The 17,290-nt window shown below is 36.0% G+C and overlaps 1 protein-coding gene across 1 annotated transcript in view; it reads left to right on the top strand.

Moving 5' to 3' along the window:
• LOC121302267 (A disintegrin and metalloproteinase with thrombospondin motifs 19-like) overlaps nucleotides 1–17,290 on the top strand; it is a 104,419-nt gene that overhangs the window by 60,246 nt on the left and 26,883 nt on the right. The window contains exons 14-17 of the mRNA XM_041232116.1: nucleotides 6,575–6,702; nucleotides 11,038–11,158; nucleotides 12,721–12,801; nucleotides 16,203–16,360. Of these exons, the coding sequence (XP_041088050.1) occupies nucleotides 6,575–6,702; nucleotides 11,038–11,158; nucleotides 12,721–12,801; nucleotides 16,203–16,360 (488 nt within the window). The remainder of the gene's footprint in view (nucleotides 1–6,574; nucleotides 6,703–11,037; nucleotides 11,159–12,720; nucleotides 12,802–16,202; nucleotides 16,361–17,290) is intronic.

The raw sequence follows: 17,290 nt of genomic DNA, 5'->3' as shown, positions 1-17,290 counted from the left end.
TCTATATATCCCCACAACCCAAGCTTTTAGCAAGGTTGTCTCCCTGGTGAAAGCCTTGCAACCCAACATATTGTAAGCCTGACCTCGGCAGAGTTGGGCAACATGTGCTTATTTAGATTGATTTGCTGGGACTGTTTTTTTTGTTTTTTTTGCAGCTGGGTGATCACTAGACCATCAGCTTTTAAAATATTGGTTGTCTGAAACAATACGTCTGCAAGTAGTTAGTGTATACTGGTAATTTGTATATGGGCACTGATTCAGCCTGGCGAATGGAGATTATAAAATGTCTCTTCATTCCTCTCTTGCGAAACAACTTTACAATCGAGCACTTAGTATTGTAGCCCTCTATCAAAACATTTCAGATCTGCTAATAGATGATGAATTAATTCCAGAGATCTTACCTGTTGTGCACTTCCATTTACCATGTAGATCTTGTAGGTGCACTTAGTCCCATACTAATTTAGGAAAGATATCCGTTTGCATACCTTACATTCAGGTAGTCGGCTACACTTGCATATCCGGGGTGATTTCATTCTTTTGATACCAGATACCATGAATATGGTACCAGATACCATTTTGTAAAATGAAATATATGTGCAGTAACATGTGTTTTTTTCAAACCCACACATGCAAGATCTATACAGAGAAAGGAAGTACATGACAGCTAAGATTCATGGAATCATTTCATTAGCTATAACCCCTTTAAGACAGTGGATTAGCCTTCTTCCATTCACCTTCATGAAATTGTGTTCTGGTGGAATCAGAAAGATTGGCATTTTTTCATAATATTTTGTGTTTAGAATTGTGGCCATTGTCTTACAGTCACAACTATGTTTAATCTGAAAGGGTTTGAGTGTGGAAGATTTTAGACATGGCAGACAGTAAAATAACCATGTGTGAGATTACATCACTATTGTCCTGGTCCGCCTGTCTAAGTACAAAGCGCCTTTTATTTGGCAGCCCTTCTCCCTCAGATCTGGAAAGCACTCCACAGATTTGGTTTGACAGAGACCAGAATTTCCTATTTTCTTCAAGGCCCTTTGGCTCTAGACAAAACACAAACCTATCTCTATAATCTATAATCTTATACACAGATATAGATAGACAGGTTTATATGCTCTTAGAACCCTTCTGAATCTGCCAATTCAGCAAAAAAAACAAAAAAACTAACCAAACAAAAAAAAAAAACAACACAAAACCTTCTGGATCAAGGGTAAATGAGATGTTGTAAACTGCCTAATGATCTTCAAATAAAAGAAATTGATGGGCCTTCAATAGAACAGTATCTTTTTTTCTTGATTATGTCCCATGATTGTTTTTCATTAAGTATCATGCATTGTTAATAGTGCTAGTTATAGTATTTAGGGACTGTGTAGCATGTGTCTGCAGGTAGACTGGATGTCTCAGCTGAACAGCAGCTCCTAGCAGTACAGCACAATTGTGTATGCACACTGTGCAAGAGTCGTATCTGATGAAGCAGGACAACTTAATCCCAAGGAGTAAATCCAATCTTTCACTTTCTATATAGAGGCAGGTGTGTGGCTTACCGACTTTCCAGTATAACCCTAACCTGTAGAGACCAACCTTGACTTCGACAGTGGCGGTGACTGTAGCAGTTTAGCTTCCACACTTACTGTAGACACGATTCTCTTATGTTAGCACTGTTCTTTATTAGAGGTTCAAGTCTACACTACATTTATGTCGTAGTTTGGTTTAACAGCTGATAACTGAAGTGCATTGATCATACCTTTAAAATGGAATAGATTACAAACCAAATATAGCACAGGAAAATAACAGCAAGTGTAACTTTTCTTAAAACAATAGGAAAAGCAGCAAACACGTTCAAGGTATCAAACAAGATTTATTTTAGAAAAACAATGTAAATCCTTATATATATATATATATATATATATATATATATATATATATATATATATATATATATATATATATATATATATATTTTTTTTTTTTTTCCTCCCATCCAAAATTTTTTGCACCTGCACAAGTGCAGAGCTCAGCTCAGAGTGCCTCCCACTCCGGGTAGCTGCAGCTTCAAACCTGTACTTGGTCATTTGAGTAGGTGGAAAACACTTAATATATATTTAAAATGTTGTGAAGAAAATATTACACTGAAGTCACTAAGTGGGCTTTGGTTTTTTGGTTGCAGATTTTATAGGTCATTCTGGGTGTAACACAAACATTCTGTACTGCAGAATGTCACACCAGACGTCAACAGATCTCTTAATGAGCTTCAGTAATAATGTATGTTGATTTTTTTTTTTAATAGTTTATCTTAGTTATACAGATGCTTGGGCAGGGAACAGTGCAGATTATTTAGCATTTGTATGAAAACAGTCTGCATGGCTTTTAACTAAGATTCTTGAGATACCAAGTGTTTGATTCTGGCAGAAACCCATGTCTAATGGATGCCTTGGACTGGGGTTGCTCTCTTCTGACCTCAGACAGTGTTTTTTGCCAAGTCTTGGTATATTGCATGGATCAGTATAATATAATAAACCTGTCTGTTTCTTCAGGACTTACTTTAGTGAGCAAAAAGGGAGCAAAAAGGGAGGAAAAACTAAATTTAAACTAAACTGTAAAGTTTATTTCTACTTTGAACATCTGAAAATGATTTTTTTTTAAAATAAGAATAATGGCCTGCATCAAACATATGTGTAACTTTTTACAGTCAGTTCCCTATTGCTTAGCAATCAGAAAAGTCTTTGCAAGATAACTGTCAAATCTGTGCACCAAACATCCCTGTCCTACTGTGCTTCTTCTTTTCATTCCCATGCATATTTCTGTGCAGAGCGTATCTTTCTGAGCAGTGGTTGAAGTAGCTCAGGATGCTTGCCTGAGGTTGTGCTGTAAGAGCAGGATCCCTTTCAGAGACTCGCCAGTCAAGCTGTCCCTTTCCTTTGTCCACTGGCTTTGCATCAGTGAAAAATCTTGTTCTACATTTGCATTGAGAGAGGGAACAGCAAATAACTGTGCAATCTTTCACAGTGCTGAGTGACATTCAATGTTTTTGGACCTGTCAAAATATTTGGCCCATTTTTGGAGTGCTAGCAAGTTCTTGAACTCTTCATCACTTTTGCAACCTTCCACACATTTATTGAGATTTCTGAACTGATCAAAGCACTTACCTAAACAACAAGAAAACGTTTTAAGTTTGGAACTCACTGTAGCGTGGTGTTGTTTATATTATTGTCTGTGCACTGCTGCAATTTGACGTTCAAGCAACATCTACATATTTTCAGTGATGGAAACTGAGTTTAGGATCAACCCTGATGCTTTTAGTACAACCCAATACGTCACAGTAGCAAGATCAAATCCGAGATCCAGTACAACCGACCCAGTGAACAATGCAGTCGCATGCCATCTGCGCAGGTGCGGCATTCTTAGCACACGCCGGGAATTGCAGTTGTGTAAGCATCAGCAGCAGCAAAGGGTAGAGCAGGCGAAATCCTGGACATTCATTCATTTTTCAAAAATCTGCCGGACAGAGATCGGAAGCCCAAAAAGAGGACATGTATTGTAACCCTACACAATAGGAGGACATTGACATTCTGAGGAGTTATTATTCTCCACAGAGCTCTTCTAGCAACAATTAGGAGATTTTAAACCTTCCTGTCTCTAATTATTTTTCAGACTAGGTCATACATGATTTTATTGGATACATTTCTCTTCACTATGGTGTAAGAAAGCATGACCCGGTGGAATTAAGCCACATGACCAGGATCCAGTGGGTATCTTCAATACAGACTCCATGTATGACCTAATGCAGGGTGTCATTTTAAAAGTGCTTATATTCCACATTACACATTCTGTGATAATTGGAATCCCTAAGTGGCTCACTGCCAACTGTTTCTCATCAATGTACTATTCCCATTGAGCTTGAGTTGACAACTGTGTTGCTAGACTTTGTGCTCCAGGGAATGGAGCTCCTGGATTTAAAGTAGCACTTGGTTGTTGGATTGAAGGGCACCCAATGAACTTCAGTTGTCCTGAGCTGTTGTGGGGAGTTGCTGTAGTGAAGGAATATAGTTGGAGATTCTAAATTGATGAGCAAAACAAGAGTGTAAAATAATAGAAAAATATAAAGAAATACTGTGATTCACTGCAGGATTTAACTGTGCTATTACTGAAAACCAGGAATCCGTTACTATGTGACTTGCTTACCTTATTGCACATGAGTGACAGTTGCTTATTTTTATTTCGTGCTTGAGTGATTGAAATTAGGATAAGATGGAGTTGTTGCCTTTTTAAAGATGAGCATAGTAATAACAGTTACGGTATTTTGTTTATATAATACAGGATGCTGGGAAGTAAACACCACCTGTTTTTAACATGGTACTGTTACTGTTCCAGACTTTGACAGACATCAGCTTTTTCTATTTACATGATCTTGATAACGAGGTATATTTACTTCATACTTTTGCGTTTTCTTTTAAAATAATGAAAACACGGTGTCAGTCTCATCCAGCTTTAAAACTAGTTACCTGACTTCAATTGTTACAGGTGTTATTTCCCTCTGTCAGTCAGTAAGGAAACCCACATTAGAAAAGCTAGAAAAAAATCTCAATTTCCAAAGATTGTTTTTATTTGGAAGCCTCATTTTTTAAAATTCTACTCAGAAGGCTCACCTGATCCAATCTCACAATAAGAACCATTTAGAAATTGCTAGTCCTGTGTGGTCTAATGCAGTTTAAGACTCCTTTTTAAAGCAGACCTTTTTTTAAAAGGAACACAACACTGAAGCTTTGAGATAAATGAGTAATGGACCTTACAGATTCCAAGAAGATGTTATCCAGTCCAGTATGTTGTTGAGTTAAAAACAAAAAGTGATTATAACATAAACAGGAGCACATTTGGGATATTCTTTTGTTTAAAAAAACAACAACTTCAAAATGTCCCAGCGCCATAATAACACAGCCAGCACTGAAATGTGATTCACTTTTGTTGTTTTAAAAAGCTGTGATAATACAACGATACAGAGAGGGTGTGTCACAGTAAATGAGTCGCATCCCACTGCTCCTTAAAATTACACTGTGGAAAATATAATGTCATATAGATAAATCTGACTTCCTGGTCACATGAATGTATTGCCGGCTTTTGCAATGAGTTACTGCAGCAGGTTGGTGATCTCTTTTTAGTTGTTCTTGCCAGCTAGGGATGAATAGCTACTTATCTGCCAGATGTCAGGCACTTGCTGTTGTTTTTCAGGAACTCATCATACAAACTTTGATCTACCGATAGTTAGGCTTTCTTAAAACTATAATGTAATACTGTAAAGGTTCTTCTTAATAAATAAGCTAATAATGTTAAAAGCTTTACTTAAACTCCCTATACAATGTGGCACAGCTGGCCAGGCTTCCATGCATACTCAGAAAGAGAGCTCAAGCCAGTTCCCATCAGTGTTTCAAACCCTAACAGCCTGATTCTCAGACAATTTGAAAATTATGCTTTGTACTGAAATATGTTGCAAACATTTTTTCAGATTTCATTTGAAAAAAGTAGTTATGGTTATTATATTTGTATGATGGTATACAAATTTACTAAATGTTGACCTAAATATTTAACTTAATTGGATATGACATGTAAAGCTATAGGAGCTTTTAATTATTAATTAACGCATTGTAAAACAAAACAGGCATATATAATTTGATATCATGTTTTACCTATGTTTCAGAATTATTAGTGTATTAGTGTATTGTGTAGTTAACTGCTGAGTATCTGTTCAAAGGAGTCAGCCACTGTAAGTTTATATTTGCTTTACACACCACTCTGAACAGTAACAACACATGGGAAAAAAAGTATATATTAAATGGCTAAAGAGTAGATTTGAAGTTGAGTGGGCAATTTGCTAAATGTTTAATAATAACACAAAGGATATTGACATCTTGACAAAACATTTGTAAGAATTGACTGCTTCTGTCACAGAGGTCCAGGTTAAGCCAAAATGTTGTGACTCTCGTAATGTTATGTACACTGTCACCCGGATATCAAATTTAAAACCTTTTGATCGAATGCAAAATCAGCTGAGCTATTACAGACAAGGACAGCATATAGGCTTAAAAAAAAACAACGATTTAGGGGCTTTGAAAGGTCAACTTCTTTTCAGGCGTGTGGTTTAGTTTTTTTAAGGCAGATCAGGCGCTTGGCTGAACTAAAAGGCTTTCTAATAGTAAGTTACAATCTAACTTTATAAGATATTGTGGTAAACTGGGAATGGTTCCTGCTCATCTGTTCTTAGTGAGTGCCTTAATAAATGTTTTTTATTGTATGATTTGTTTTGTCTGAAATGAATTACTTATTGATCTTACTGCCAGCAGGTCACCACTGAAAATAGGATGTTCGGTCAAGTGCAGCTTAAATCATTTCACATCAAGCAAGCCAGCAGAGGGAGTAATCATTGATTTAAAAACATTGATTAAAGAACCCGGTAATGAAAAGCCTCTGACCGATCATAAAATATCAAATAATGAGCCCCAAATAACAGCAATGAAATGCTTGATCAACCATGAGAAATCTTTCCAGCTCTAATGTTTAATATGTTTTTTCCTGGTAGAGAAACCCTGCACTTTATTCTGCTCCACATTGGGGAACGACCAGCCAATACTGCTGGCTGACAAAGTACTTGATGGGACTCTGTGTGGACCTCAGGAATCAGATATCTGTGCAAACGGCACGTGCCAGGTGTAGTACAATCCCCTTATTACTCATTTTAAAAAATGCATAACTTGCCAAAACAACTGCCCACACCTTTTTATGCACAATTTTAACACTGATACCCAAATACCCATCGTGAAAATACTACCCTTCTCCTATTCTAATGATTTGGCTGAGACGATCTGTGAAGTGAATTGTATTACTATGTCCTTATAAAAGTTTACGATAGTTAAAGCATAGTAAAGTGTAATAAAGCATACTGAATACATGGTAAGCAATGTACTGTAAACACCAGAGAGCTATGGTAAACCCTATTAAAACATGTCAAACTAAAGTAAAATATAGTAAATATAGAGTTTAATCATAGGAAAAGCATGAACAAACTGCAAAAATGCCATGCAACAGTACTGTGGTAAACTGTTAAAAGGGTGAGCACACACAGTTTCCTTCTGTGTTCTTGTTTGGGTATTTGTTTGTTTGTTTGTTTCTATAACAGATTGTGACACCTGACACCTTCTGGACAAAAATGCGTGTTTGTGGGTTCATAATGGTGGAGAAATTACAGATTTCACAGTTACAGATTTTAATAACAAACATTTTCCCCCTAAAACAAATCCACTAACTATTAATATTGTATATTCATGAGCCTGATAATTTGCGAGCACGTATAAGTTTGATTTGCTGTGTTAACCAAACTCTCTTCTTGTTAAAGATACCAGTTAAGCATACATTTTTGAGGAAATTATATACTATTTTAAGCAACAGAAAAACCATTCCTGGGAACAGGCGTGAACATGTTAATGATACCCATAGAAGGAAGCTGAAATGATGAGTCATTCAGACATTTGTGTGCAGGCATCAACGTTTTGTATAGTACATGCCTTGATATGACTGGACTGGTTTAGTTATATATAGATTTGTGTATTTGTCACATCCCCCTGTCGCAATAAAGTTTACTAACACACATTGTCAGATATAACCATTCAGGGTCAGTGGTTATGCACTAGTGTAAAATACATCAAAAGCTTTCATGAAAGGGATTTACAAGTGCACATTTTATCATGTGTCAGGAATATTCTTTTTTTTTTTTTTAAATTGTAGTCTTCCAAGAACCAGCTTATAACACTTAAGAGGCTTATGTAGGTGGGCCATGAAAGTTCAAAATAATAATAATAAAAACAACTATTTGAAATTCATTACTATCATCACATTAAATAATGCTTTGAAACTACAATATTTTTTCAGTATCTACAACTGTTATAAAATGTGAAAGGTCCAGTAACCATATTTTCAATGATCCTTGTCAGATTCCTGCCATAATAATCTGACCACACTCATTTTTAAGACTTATTTTTATTTTATACATAACTATTTTGAAATGGGCCATAATAGTTTAATGAAGCTTTACTTTTGGGAGTCACTGTATATTTGTATATTTGTTCACTGATGCAGTACGAACTGAAAGTGAAACCAAACACTCTTGTGTAATGCCTCTGTGTTCTTTATTTATTAGGTCAAGTTAAAAAAAAAAAATCAGCAAGGAAAATAGGATCGCTGAAACCTCTTGTATACGGATAGTGTGTTTCCGTTACTATAATTTCCATTGAAAGCTCAGTTTGGAATCACAGGGGCAGCTTTAATCTGCTGACCAACAACCCACTGTTATTAAGGACTGTTGCAGAAAAAATGAACTTTCTGGCATTTTTTTTTTTTTTTTGATATTTTGTTAAAATCCAGTAAAGTTTTGTCATGGCACAGAAGACAGTAAAATACAGTTTGAAAAGGAAGGAACACTGGAATGCTGTTTATAAACCGTGTTGCTGTTTTACAAAATATTGTATATAATACACATTTGCATCATATATAGGGGTTCATTTGTGCCGGATTGCAGGAGATCCCAGATCTGGTACCTTTGACAGTCTAACTGGCAAGAATTATATAGTTTGCACATTTTTAACCATATGACCCCCCCCCCCCCCCCAAAAAAAAAAAAAAAAAAAAAAACCTCTATATGCATAACATGGACAATACAAAATGCTTTCCTGTTCCATGTAGTGAATGGCAAAAGTGTCCTGTAACAATATGTTTAAGGATGTGACATATATGAGTGAAAATGCTACTATTTTTGAACTGGTATGGCTCAGACCTGAAGATTATGTTAAAGCATAGCTTGGCAAAGGTCAGCATGTAACTACGGACACCAACTTGAAGCATATGTGGCAGGTACTGTAAATCAAGGTCATTACTTTAAGTCTGTAAACCAAAATGCTACCCATCTTCCTTATGATGATATCTGATACATTTTTGTTTACAAATGAACCCCTGATCTGCTTTTATATAATACACACACACACACACACACACACACACACACACACTCACACACACACACACACACACACACACACACACACACACACACACACACACACACACACACACACACACACACACACACACACACACACACACACACACACACACACACACGCACACACACACACACACACACACACACACTCACACCCCCACACACACACACACTCACACACACACTGACATACTCACATACTCACACGCACCCGCACATGCACACACTCACACTCACACACACACACACACACACACACACACTCACACACACACACACACACACACACACACACACACACACACACACACACACACACACACACACACACACACACACATATTTCTACAATGTGCTATATATAACTAAGCAGAACACAAATAGTCTAGTCTGTAAAACTAGTAATCATCTTTCTAACCCCTGGCTATCCCACGTTTTATAGACCTCCCTGAAATTGGAATATATGATTTATTTCAGTCTAAAAGTCCCTGCCAACCCGCTTCGACACTGAAGAAATTCCCAGTGTCTGGTATACCAGAAAAGTATGACTTTCAATTAAGTAGAACGAAAATATGATTTCCTTTAGTTTCTGATTAAAGCATCAGGGGGAAAAAAAGGTCATGAACTAAGTAGTCGCCCAAGATCGTTCCCTTGCAGCAAACAGGCCTGTTTCATCACCACACAGTATTTCTACAATGTGCTACACATATGCAGCGTCCCATTCAGTCATAATTAAAAAAAAAAAAAAAAAAAATATATATATATATATATATATATATATATATATATATATATATATATATATATATATATTAAAAAAAAAATATATATATATATATAAACTGTTTTTTGTAACATCATGTAATAATAAAAAATACAAAATGATATCACAGAAGTCTACCGGAAGCCATTCTAGTAGTATTGTATTTCATGTTAGATTTTGAAATGTCACATTTTTCAATTTTTGTTAGTTTTTCGTTAAGTATATAGAAAACTACAAAGCAATTTGTAATTCAATATGTTAATGTAACATTATTCAGCAGGTATTTTGTATGAAGCAAATTATATAACAAGGTTGCTAATCCAGTTCTCTTTGCTGAGCGACACCACTATTTCACAATTTGAGAAAAAGTAGCAGATATTGTATTTAAAGCTGGATATTGATACAAGTTACTTTTTTATGCACTTGTTCTGACTCTGAGAGGCAAACTTTAAAGGTCACAATGAAATAATATAATATAATGCCTCCCCTGCTGCTATTCCATTAAGTTGGCTTCAGACTGTTTGTTGGTTGCATTTCACAGTTCACTGGTCACTTTTTCCATGTCTGTTTTCTCAGTAACATTAATGTATGGTTTTGCTAGTTCTGGTAATCTTCAATTACTAAAATAAACCCCAAGCAAGTCCTGAGAGCCATTTATTTATTGTAGGGAGAGAATAAAAAAAAATCCTTTATTTTTATTTATCCCTGAGCATAAATAAATTTATTTATGACATTATTTTACATAATAAAAATCTAAATAAATTGCACAGGAGTTAAAGCTTGACACCAATGTTACAGTATGTCAGAGAAATCCATAGAAGTGTTATTTAGTTGATAAGCATTTCTCATTTTGCATATTTCAGCACATTCAGATTGTTGGCTCAGGTTGTGCAGTAAGGATTTATTTGGCTTTCAAGCACAAGCAGGTGCTTTTGCCTACTGTTTTTACAGCTATGTTTTCTTAACTGGTATTTATATATTGAATACTGGAGGTAGCACTTTGGAAATATGGCCCTATATATCTTGAATTATACAAACAAGACCTAATCTTTTTTTTTTTTTACTCAGCTTGTATTGCTGATACATTAAGAAGACGGTCAGATAGAAACATTCCAGTTACATGAGTAATCCCAGTCCAGTCAGGTTCCAGACATATTAGTATTCCCTTTTTAACAGAGTAACCCTTCTGCAGAGATTGATATGATACCCTTTCCCTTTTCTTGTACAGAAAATCAGCTGCGACGGTATACTGGGATCTTCAGCCAGAGAAGATAATTGTGGATTGTGCAATGGAAACGGCAAATCATGCAAAGTCATTAAAGGAGATTTCAACCACACCAGGGGGGCAGGTAAATATGTTATCCGCACCTTTAGTGGGAACCCAGTTGAATCTAATGGGGTGTACGCACCAGGACATTGTATAAATCCATAATCCCACAAGGTCTATCATTAGTCATTAAAGCAAGTCTACTATATTGTGCACCAAGCAAAAACAAAACAAAAAAGTCACCTTTAATATGTTTCATGGTCTCTTTCCAACTTCTCTTCTCTGTAATATTATTGCCTCCCCTGCCCAGGGTTAGTCACAGCTGGGGATCATGTTGCTAAGTTATCAGCTAGTTGAGCTTGGACCTTTCTTAGCCCTGAAAGGCACTTTCTAATTTGTCAGCATACCAGAGCACCACACTTATCCTTATCATGGATTTAAAAAGCACATACAACTGCTTAGTAAATGTAATTATTATTTTTTATTAGTATTATTATATATTTAAAATGTTTTAAAAAAAATTGAAAAAAACATTACGATGAGCATCTCATATCTAGGGTGTCCTGAAAATGTACTGGAATAGGATAAGTCACTGCAGATTTTACACAAACTGCAGAGTACCTGCATTGTAGCTGTAGCATTTCAGCTGCATTAACTACACTGTGCTATAATTAAAGCCCCTTTCACACTGGCATGCTCTACTCGGATCAGGACCCATTGTCATGCAGCCGGTTACACGATTTCACACTGCTTTTCATAAAACAGGGTTGACCTGGGTGACAGACACGTTCACAATGTGCGTATCAATGCCCCGGAAGCAGCTTGTTACTGACGCTTCCATCCAAGCTTCTCAAGATTGAACCGTTGGCCCAAATTTTGATTAGAGCAAATGTTTCTTCATCTCTTTCTTCATTTGGCTCATTCTGTATCTCAATCAACAAAAACATGGCAAAACAGAAATGTTCCTTGTGGAAATGAAACCTTCTCACAGGCGTGGCTGTGTTATCTCATTGGCTTACAAATGGCCGTCATGCATTTTGTCCCTCTCAGCCTGGGTCAAAGCGTGTCAACCAACATCTTGAGGTGGGTCACTGGGATCCGGGTTAACCCCAGGTACGACCCAAATACATGGTTTCACGCTACGTGGGATTGTGACCCGGGTAGCCAGAACCCGGGTCTGGACACGAGTAGGAGTGTCAGTGTGAAAGGGGCTTAAGTCTTGTCTGCAGCCAGTGTCATATTGAGCAAGTAAATGCTCCAGCACAACAAGTAACAAGTTCAAACAGTCATTTTGTGAATGCAAAGGAACCATTAGCACTGTTTTGTTACCTGCTGCTGACAACTGTAAACCTCCATTCCTGTGGTCAAGTTAATCACTTCTTTTCATCCAAGCAAAGGTTGTTACCAAGCTACACTGCTAAACCTTGCACTGTTAGCTCATGGGGCTGATGTGTCGGTCACTGAAGCGTGATGAGAATTATACTCAGGCACATAGGCCAGTGCAGAGCCCAGGATCAGGATCAGCATTCAAACCAGGGAACCCATGAAAGTGTGGCTCATCCTTCATTCCCGCATGGTAGTGCTGTTCCTGTATGAGTTAGGGGACTCCTTGCCATTTTTAACCTTGGTTGCTGCTATTCACAGGTTATGTTGAAGCGGTGGTGATACCAGCAGGAGCAAGAAGAATCAGAGTAGTGGAGGAAAAACCTGCACACAGCTACTTAGGTAAAGAAAATATTATATTCTGAAATACTGTCTGGAATTTTCCATTGTTTGATAGCTGTTGCTTTTTGTATTGCTTTTTTTTCCCTTTAAACTTAAAGAAGACCTAAGTGAAATCTGCATATGTGTTATTAAATGAAACCCTAAAGAATTCAAGAGCCGTCAGTTACTGTTTTTGTTTAAAAAAAAAAAAAAAAAAAGGTGGTGTTCAATCCAGTCCATAAAGAGTGTTAACCAAGAGTTTAAAATACTTTTTATTATTTCTTATTAGCAACATTATGACCTGGGTCCCCCTTTTCTTTGGTTATATGGTCATATGCTTGTATTACAGTATATACATAACCTCCACTTAGATTGAACTATTTAAAAGGCAATGCTGAAGTTGAAAAGTTGCTGCAGCCTCCTGAGTTGCGTTTAAAATATGTGCATATTCTAAATATGTCAAACAAACAAAAAAAGTGCCAAAATATTCCCAGCACAATAAAAAGGGGTCAAGTAATAATGTCAAATACCCTAATGAGGAGTAAGTGTGGTTCGTGCTTGTATTTCCCAAGAAATACAAAGAATGTACATTTCACAGATTCCCATCATAATGTACTGGATACCCAGGTCTTTTTCGGTTAATGATACAAATTTTCTTCCAAAAAATCACATATATTAATGTTTTAAGTGCTTGATACGTATTTAAATACTATACAGTACACATACATTTAGTCCCTTCAGATCTGTAGACTTGTGTAACCTTTTTCAGTACTGGAAACATCATAGTAATAATAGTAATGAAACATCTCAGTTTAAATACAGTTATGTATCATGCTGCAGGATTCTTTGAGACATAGATTGGCCATATTGCGTTGTTTGTTGTTGTTGTTGTTGTTGTTGTTGTTAACATGGCTGTTATGTTCAGTTATAAAACTAGTGCAGTCGTACAGCACTGCTATTATGTTATGGACTGTCACAATAGCTACTGTAAATTGATCCAGCTGGGTTTTTGACGGCATTGGTAAAAGGGTTAGTGGGACATGTGCGTCTGTTTGGTTGTAACCATAAAGTGTCGTTCCTGATCACTAAATTTTGCGGAAGTGTTTTGCTGCCATACATAAAAAAAAAAAAAAAAGTTAATTATATATATACACACACACACACATAATTACGTGGTAGGGAATTATCACGTAATTACGTGGTACTGCAATGCTGGGTCACATGGAAGCTTTCTCTGTATTCAGAAGGACTGTGGTCTTTCATTTCCATATACTAGTGACATCAGCTTAAAATTCAGTTTCCGCAAGTGTGTCGTATGATACTTGTTTCTTGTTGTTTTGTATACTCTTAGTAAATTAATGGTATAACCAAAGATGTTTTTTTAAATCAAACAGCATTTATTTAATTTAACAACAGGTTTATAGAATAGCATAAACATTATGCATGGACAAATGTGATCACAGAGTTACATTTTTCCAAAGCTGGTAAAGGATTTACTTATGAGTAAGGACAGTACATGTGCTTATTAAAGTTACTGTATCGTACTTGCAGCTTATCTACTCAAACAACATGGTTGTAAAAAGTCCCAATAAATGATCCCTATCACGTAATTACATGATAATTTGTTATCACATAATTACGTGATCATTCCCTATCACAAAATTACATGATAGTCTTCACGTAATTACGTGATTTTATTTATTTATTTATTTATTTATTATGTTTGGCAGCAATGCCCTACTGTAAAATTCTGTCTTGTGAACACATAATAATATTTGCACCCAAGCAAAGCATTGTGTAGAATTTCTTTACCAAGCAGGAGAAAACATAATTTTCAAACTCAGCCAAGGAATTATTTTATTCAAAAGGATGAATAACTAGCACACTTACTTGTGCTCCACAAATATTTTTTATTTATCCCAAACAAAATAGATCAATGTTTCGTAAGTGTGCGAGTAATGTTTTTCTCATGCTGAGTTACTTTTGTACTTTGCTCCTTACACATTTTGCAGTGCATATGCTTTTTATTAGTTAATCTACTTCATTAACATAAAATAAAAAATGTTTGTGCTTTTCAGTCTGTTTTCTAGGGTACACCACTCACTGTACTTTATTTTTTAATAAAGGCTACTTGTTTGCTCTTTTTGGTAAGAACCAGTATCTGCACAATCACTAGAGATAAACATTCTGTATTGGAAGCCACGCGGTTAAATGGATCACAGAGCTATCACTGACATAAACCCAACAGGATGGGCCCATTAAACTAAAGTTACTATGTAGTCTGTATGAAGTCGGAAGAGTCTCTTAAACCAACCAAGAAAATCTTCAGAAATGGTCTGGTATGTGATAGATATCACAAGCAATCACCAATTCCTCTACTCCAGATTTATTTTAAGCTAAGACAGGCTTCACCAAGGTCTGAATCCACAACCCCCTGGCACAAAAGCACCTTCATTTAAATGACTGTAATTTCCTTGGGTTAGTGTAATAGGTGATAATAGTAGTCAATGAAATACTGATGTGGGTTATGTTTCATAGATGGGACTGAATGGATGAGATATATTCCTACATCTTCATGTGTACACATTCCGTGCTATAATTATATTTTTGTCTCGGCTAATATTTTTTCACATGGTGGGACCTTTTTGAGGTAACCAGGTGAAAGAGTTTCTGAGATACATGTTTTTGATAGTACATCTAATCTCCTTTGTCTCCTGAGATGTTGTTTCAGGAGACAAAACTGTGCTCTTATCTAATGGTATGTGTGCCAATATCTGTATCTCATGTGGTTTTCATTGTAAGTAAGGAGCTGTACCTTGTGTCAGCTGAGAGCTATCAGAAAAAAAAAAAAAAAAAAAAAAAAAAAAAAAACATCTGCCAAGAGGCTCCCTTTCATGTAGCTAGACAAGTCATACAGAATGGCTCACATCAATCAAAAGGGCTTATCCACTGGCAGCCAGCTCTGTTCTTCAGTATAGGGAGGTACATCTCTGACCATGGTGGTTTTAAAGAGATATTCAGATGACATCTTAAGTATTTTTGGCCACATTAAAATCTGTTTCATGGAAGTGTTTTTTGCAAGTTAAAAAATATAATATATGTTTTTAATTGATGGAAGACAGACCCTTATTTGGTATTATCTGCTTCAGTTTATGTTTTTTTTTTTTTTTTTTTTTTTTTTTTTTTTGCCATTTTAAAGAGTAAGTAGCTGGTTCTGAAAAATAGAGCTTTCTTTTTATTGTTAATATCTTGACAACTTGTTACACTTTATAAAGTTAAAGTCTTTTTCAGAGCTCTTTTCAAAATGTCTGCTCCAGTGCACAGGGGTTTGTGATGAAACCGTGTTTGAGATTCACAGTAAAACTGTGAATAGACTGATTATGTTACCTGGAGTGTGTATTTATTTTTTAAATTTTTTGCAGCTCTACGGGATGCCAGTAAACACTCCATCAACAGTGACTGGAAGATTGAACATCCAGGTTCATTTAACATTGCTGGGACAACAGTCCACTATGTCAGAAGAGGATTATGGGAGAAAATCTCTGCCAAAGGACCCACTACTTCTCCGCTCCATCTTTTGGTATGAAAGCATTGAATATTGATTACATACCAGTAAATCTGAAAATAGGACTCCTAAATGAAGAGCCACTTTAGTAGGATGTTCCCCTTGCTTATCCACATCACATACCAAGCAGGTTAAGGAAACTAACTGAATCATTGCAGCACATTAGGACACCCAGCAACACGAAGAAAGTGATTTGTAGGGAGACAGAAGAAGAAATCCAAAACAAATTCCACTTCATACATCAGCCAGAAAAATATAGCAATACCGTATTACTTCAATTTGGCACCGCCCTCGAATTAAGGACACCCTCATATTGACGCCGCAGTCATAGATCAGCTTTATAATAGAGGCCTCCCTCGAATAAACACCACTATCAATAAAGAAATATTAATGTATTTTTTCTCCCCCCACTAAAAAATACACACAGTAAACAAATAAACATGCAACACTATGTACATGTAACGCCCCCAAAGAGACAGGAGCCTCAATCTAGCACGTAAATTACAAACTAATGTACACACACACATAGTAAGCACATTTTATTTTATGATATTTCATTTCTGAAAGAAAATCCAAGATAAACTACAGTACCAGTCAAAAGTTTGAGTTCACTTGCTTGAAACCAGGTTTTTCATGATTATCTATGCTTTTAACTGTATAAACTTGTCTGTAAACACCTAATATTTCATTATATGATACGTGTACTTATATAATCTGATAATCATAAGTGAATTACATTCAAAAATTTAATTTTTAAATGAAAATGTAAATCTTGTCAATTTCAATGAAATGGTCACCCAAAGCAAGAGGATTTCAGTCTGAAGCCCAAGCCAGTTAAAAGTCTAAACACTGGCCTAAGTATAAAAGTGTCTTTGTTAGATGTTCTCTGAATTAACTAGCATGTTACCTAATTAACCTTTTGTCACCAATTATTGTTAACAGGTG

The sequence above is a fragment of the Polyodon spathula genome, chromosome 2 (genome assembly GCF_017654505.1).
Source record: "Polyodon spathula isolate WHYD16114869_AA chromosome 2, ASM1765450v1, whole genome shotgun sequence".
In the NCBI taxonomy this organism is placed as follows: domain Eukaryota; kingdom Metazoa; phylum Chordata; class Actinopteri; order Acipenseriformes; family Polyodontidae; genus Polyodon; species Polyodon spathula.
The sequence above is the reverse complement of the archived record's forward strand: the minus strand, read 5'-3'. Positions and strand labels throughout refer to the sequence as shown.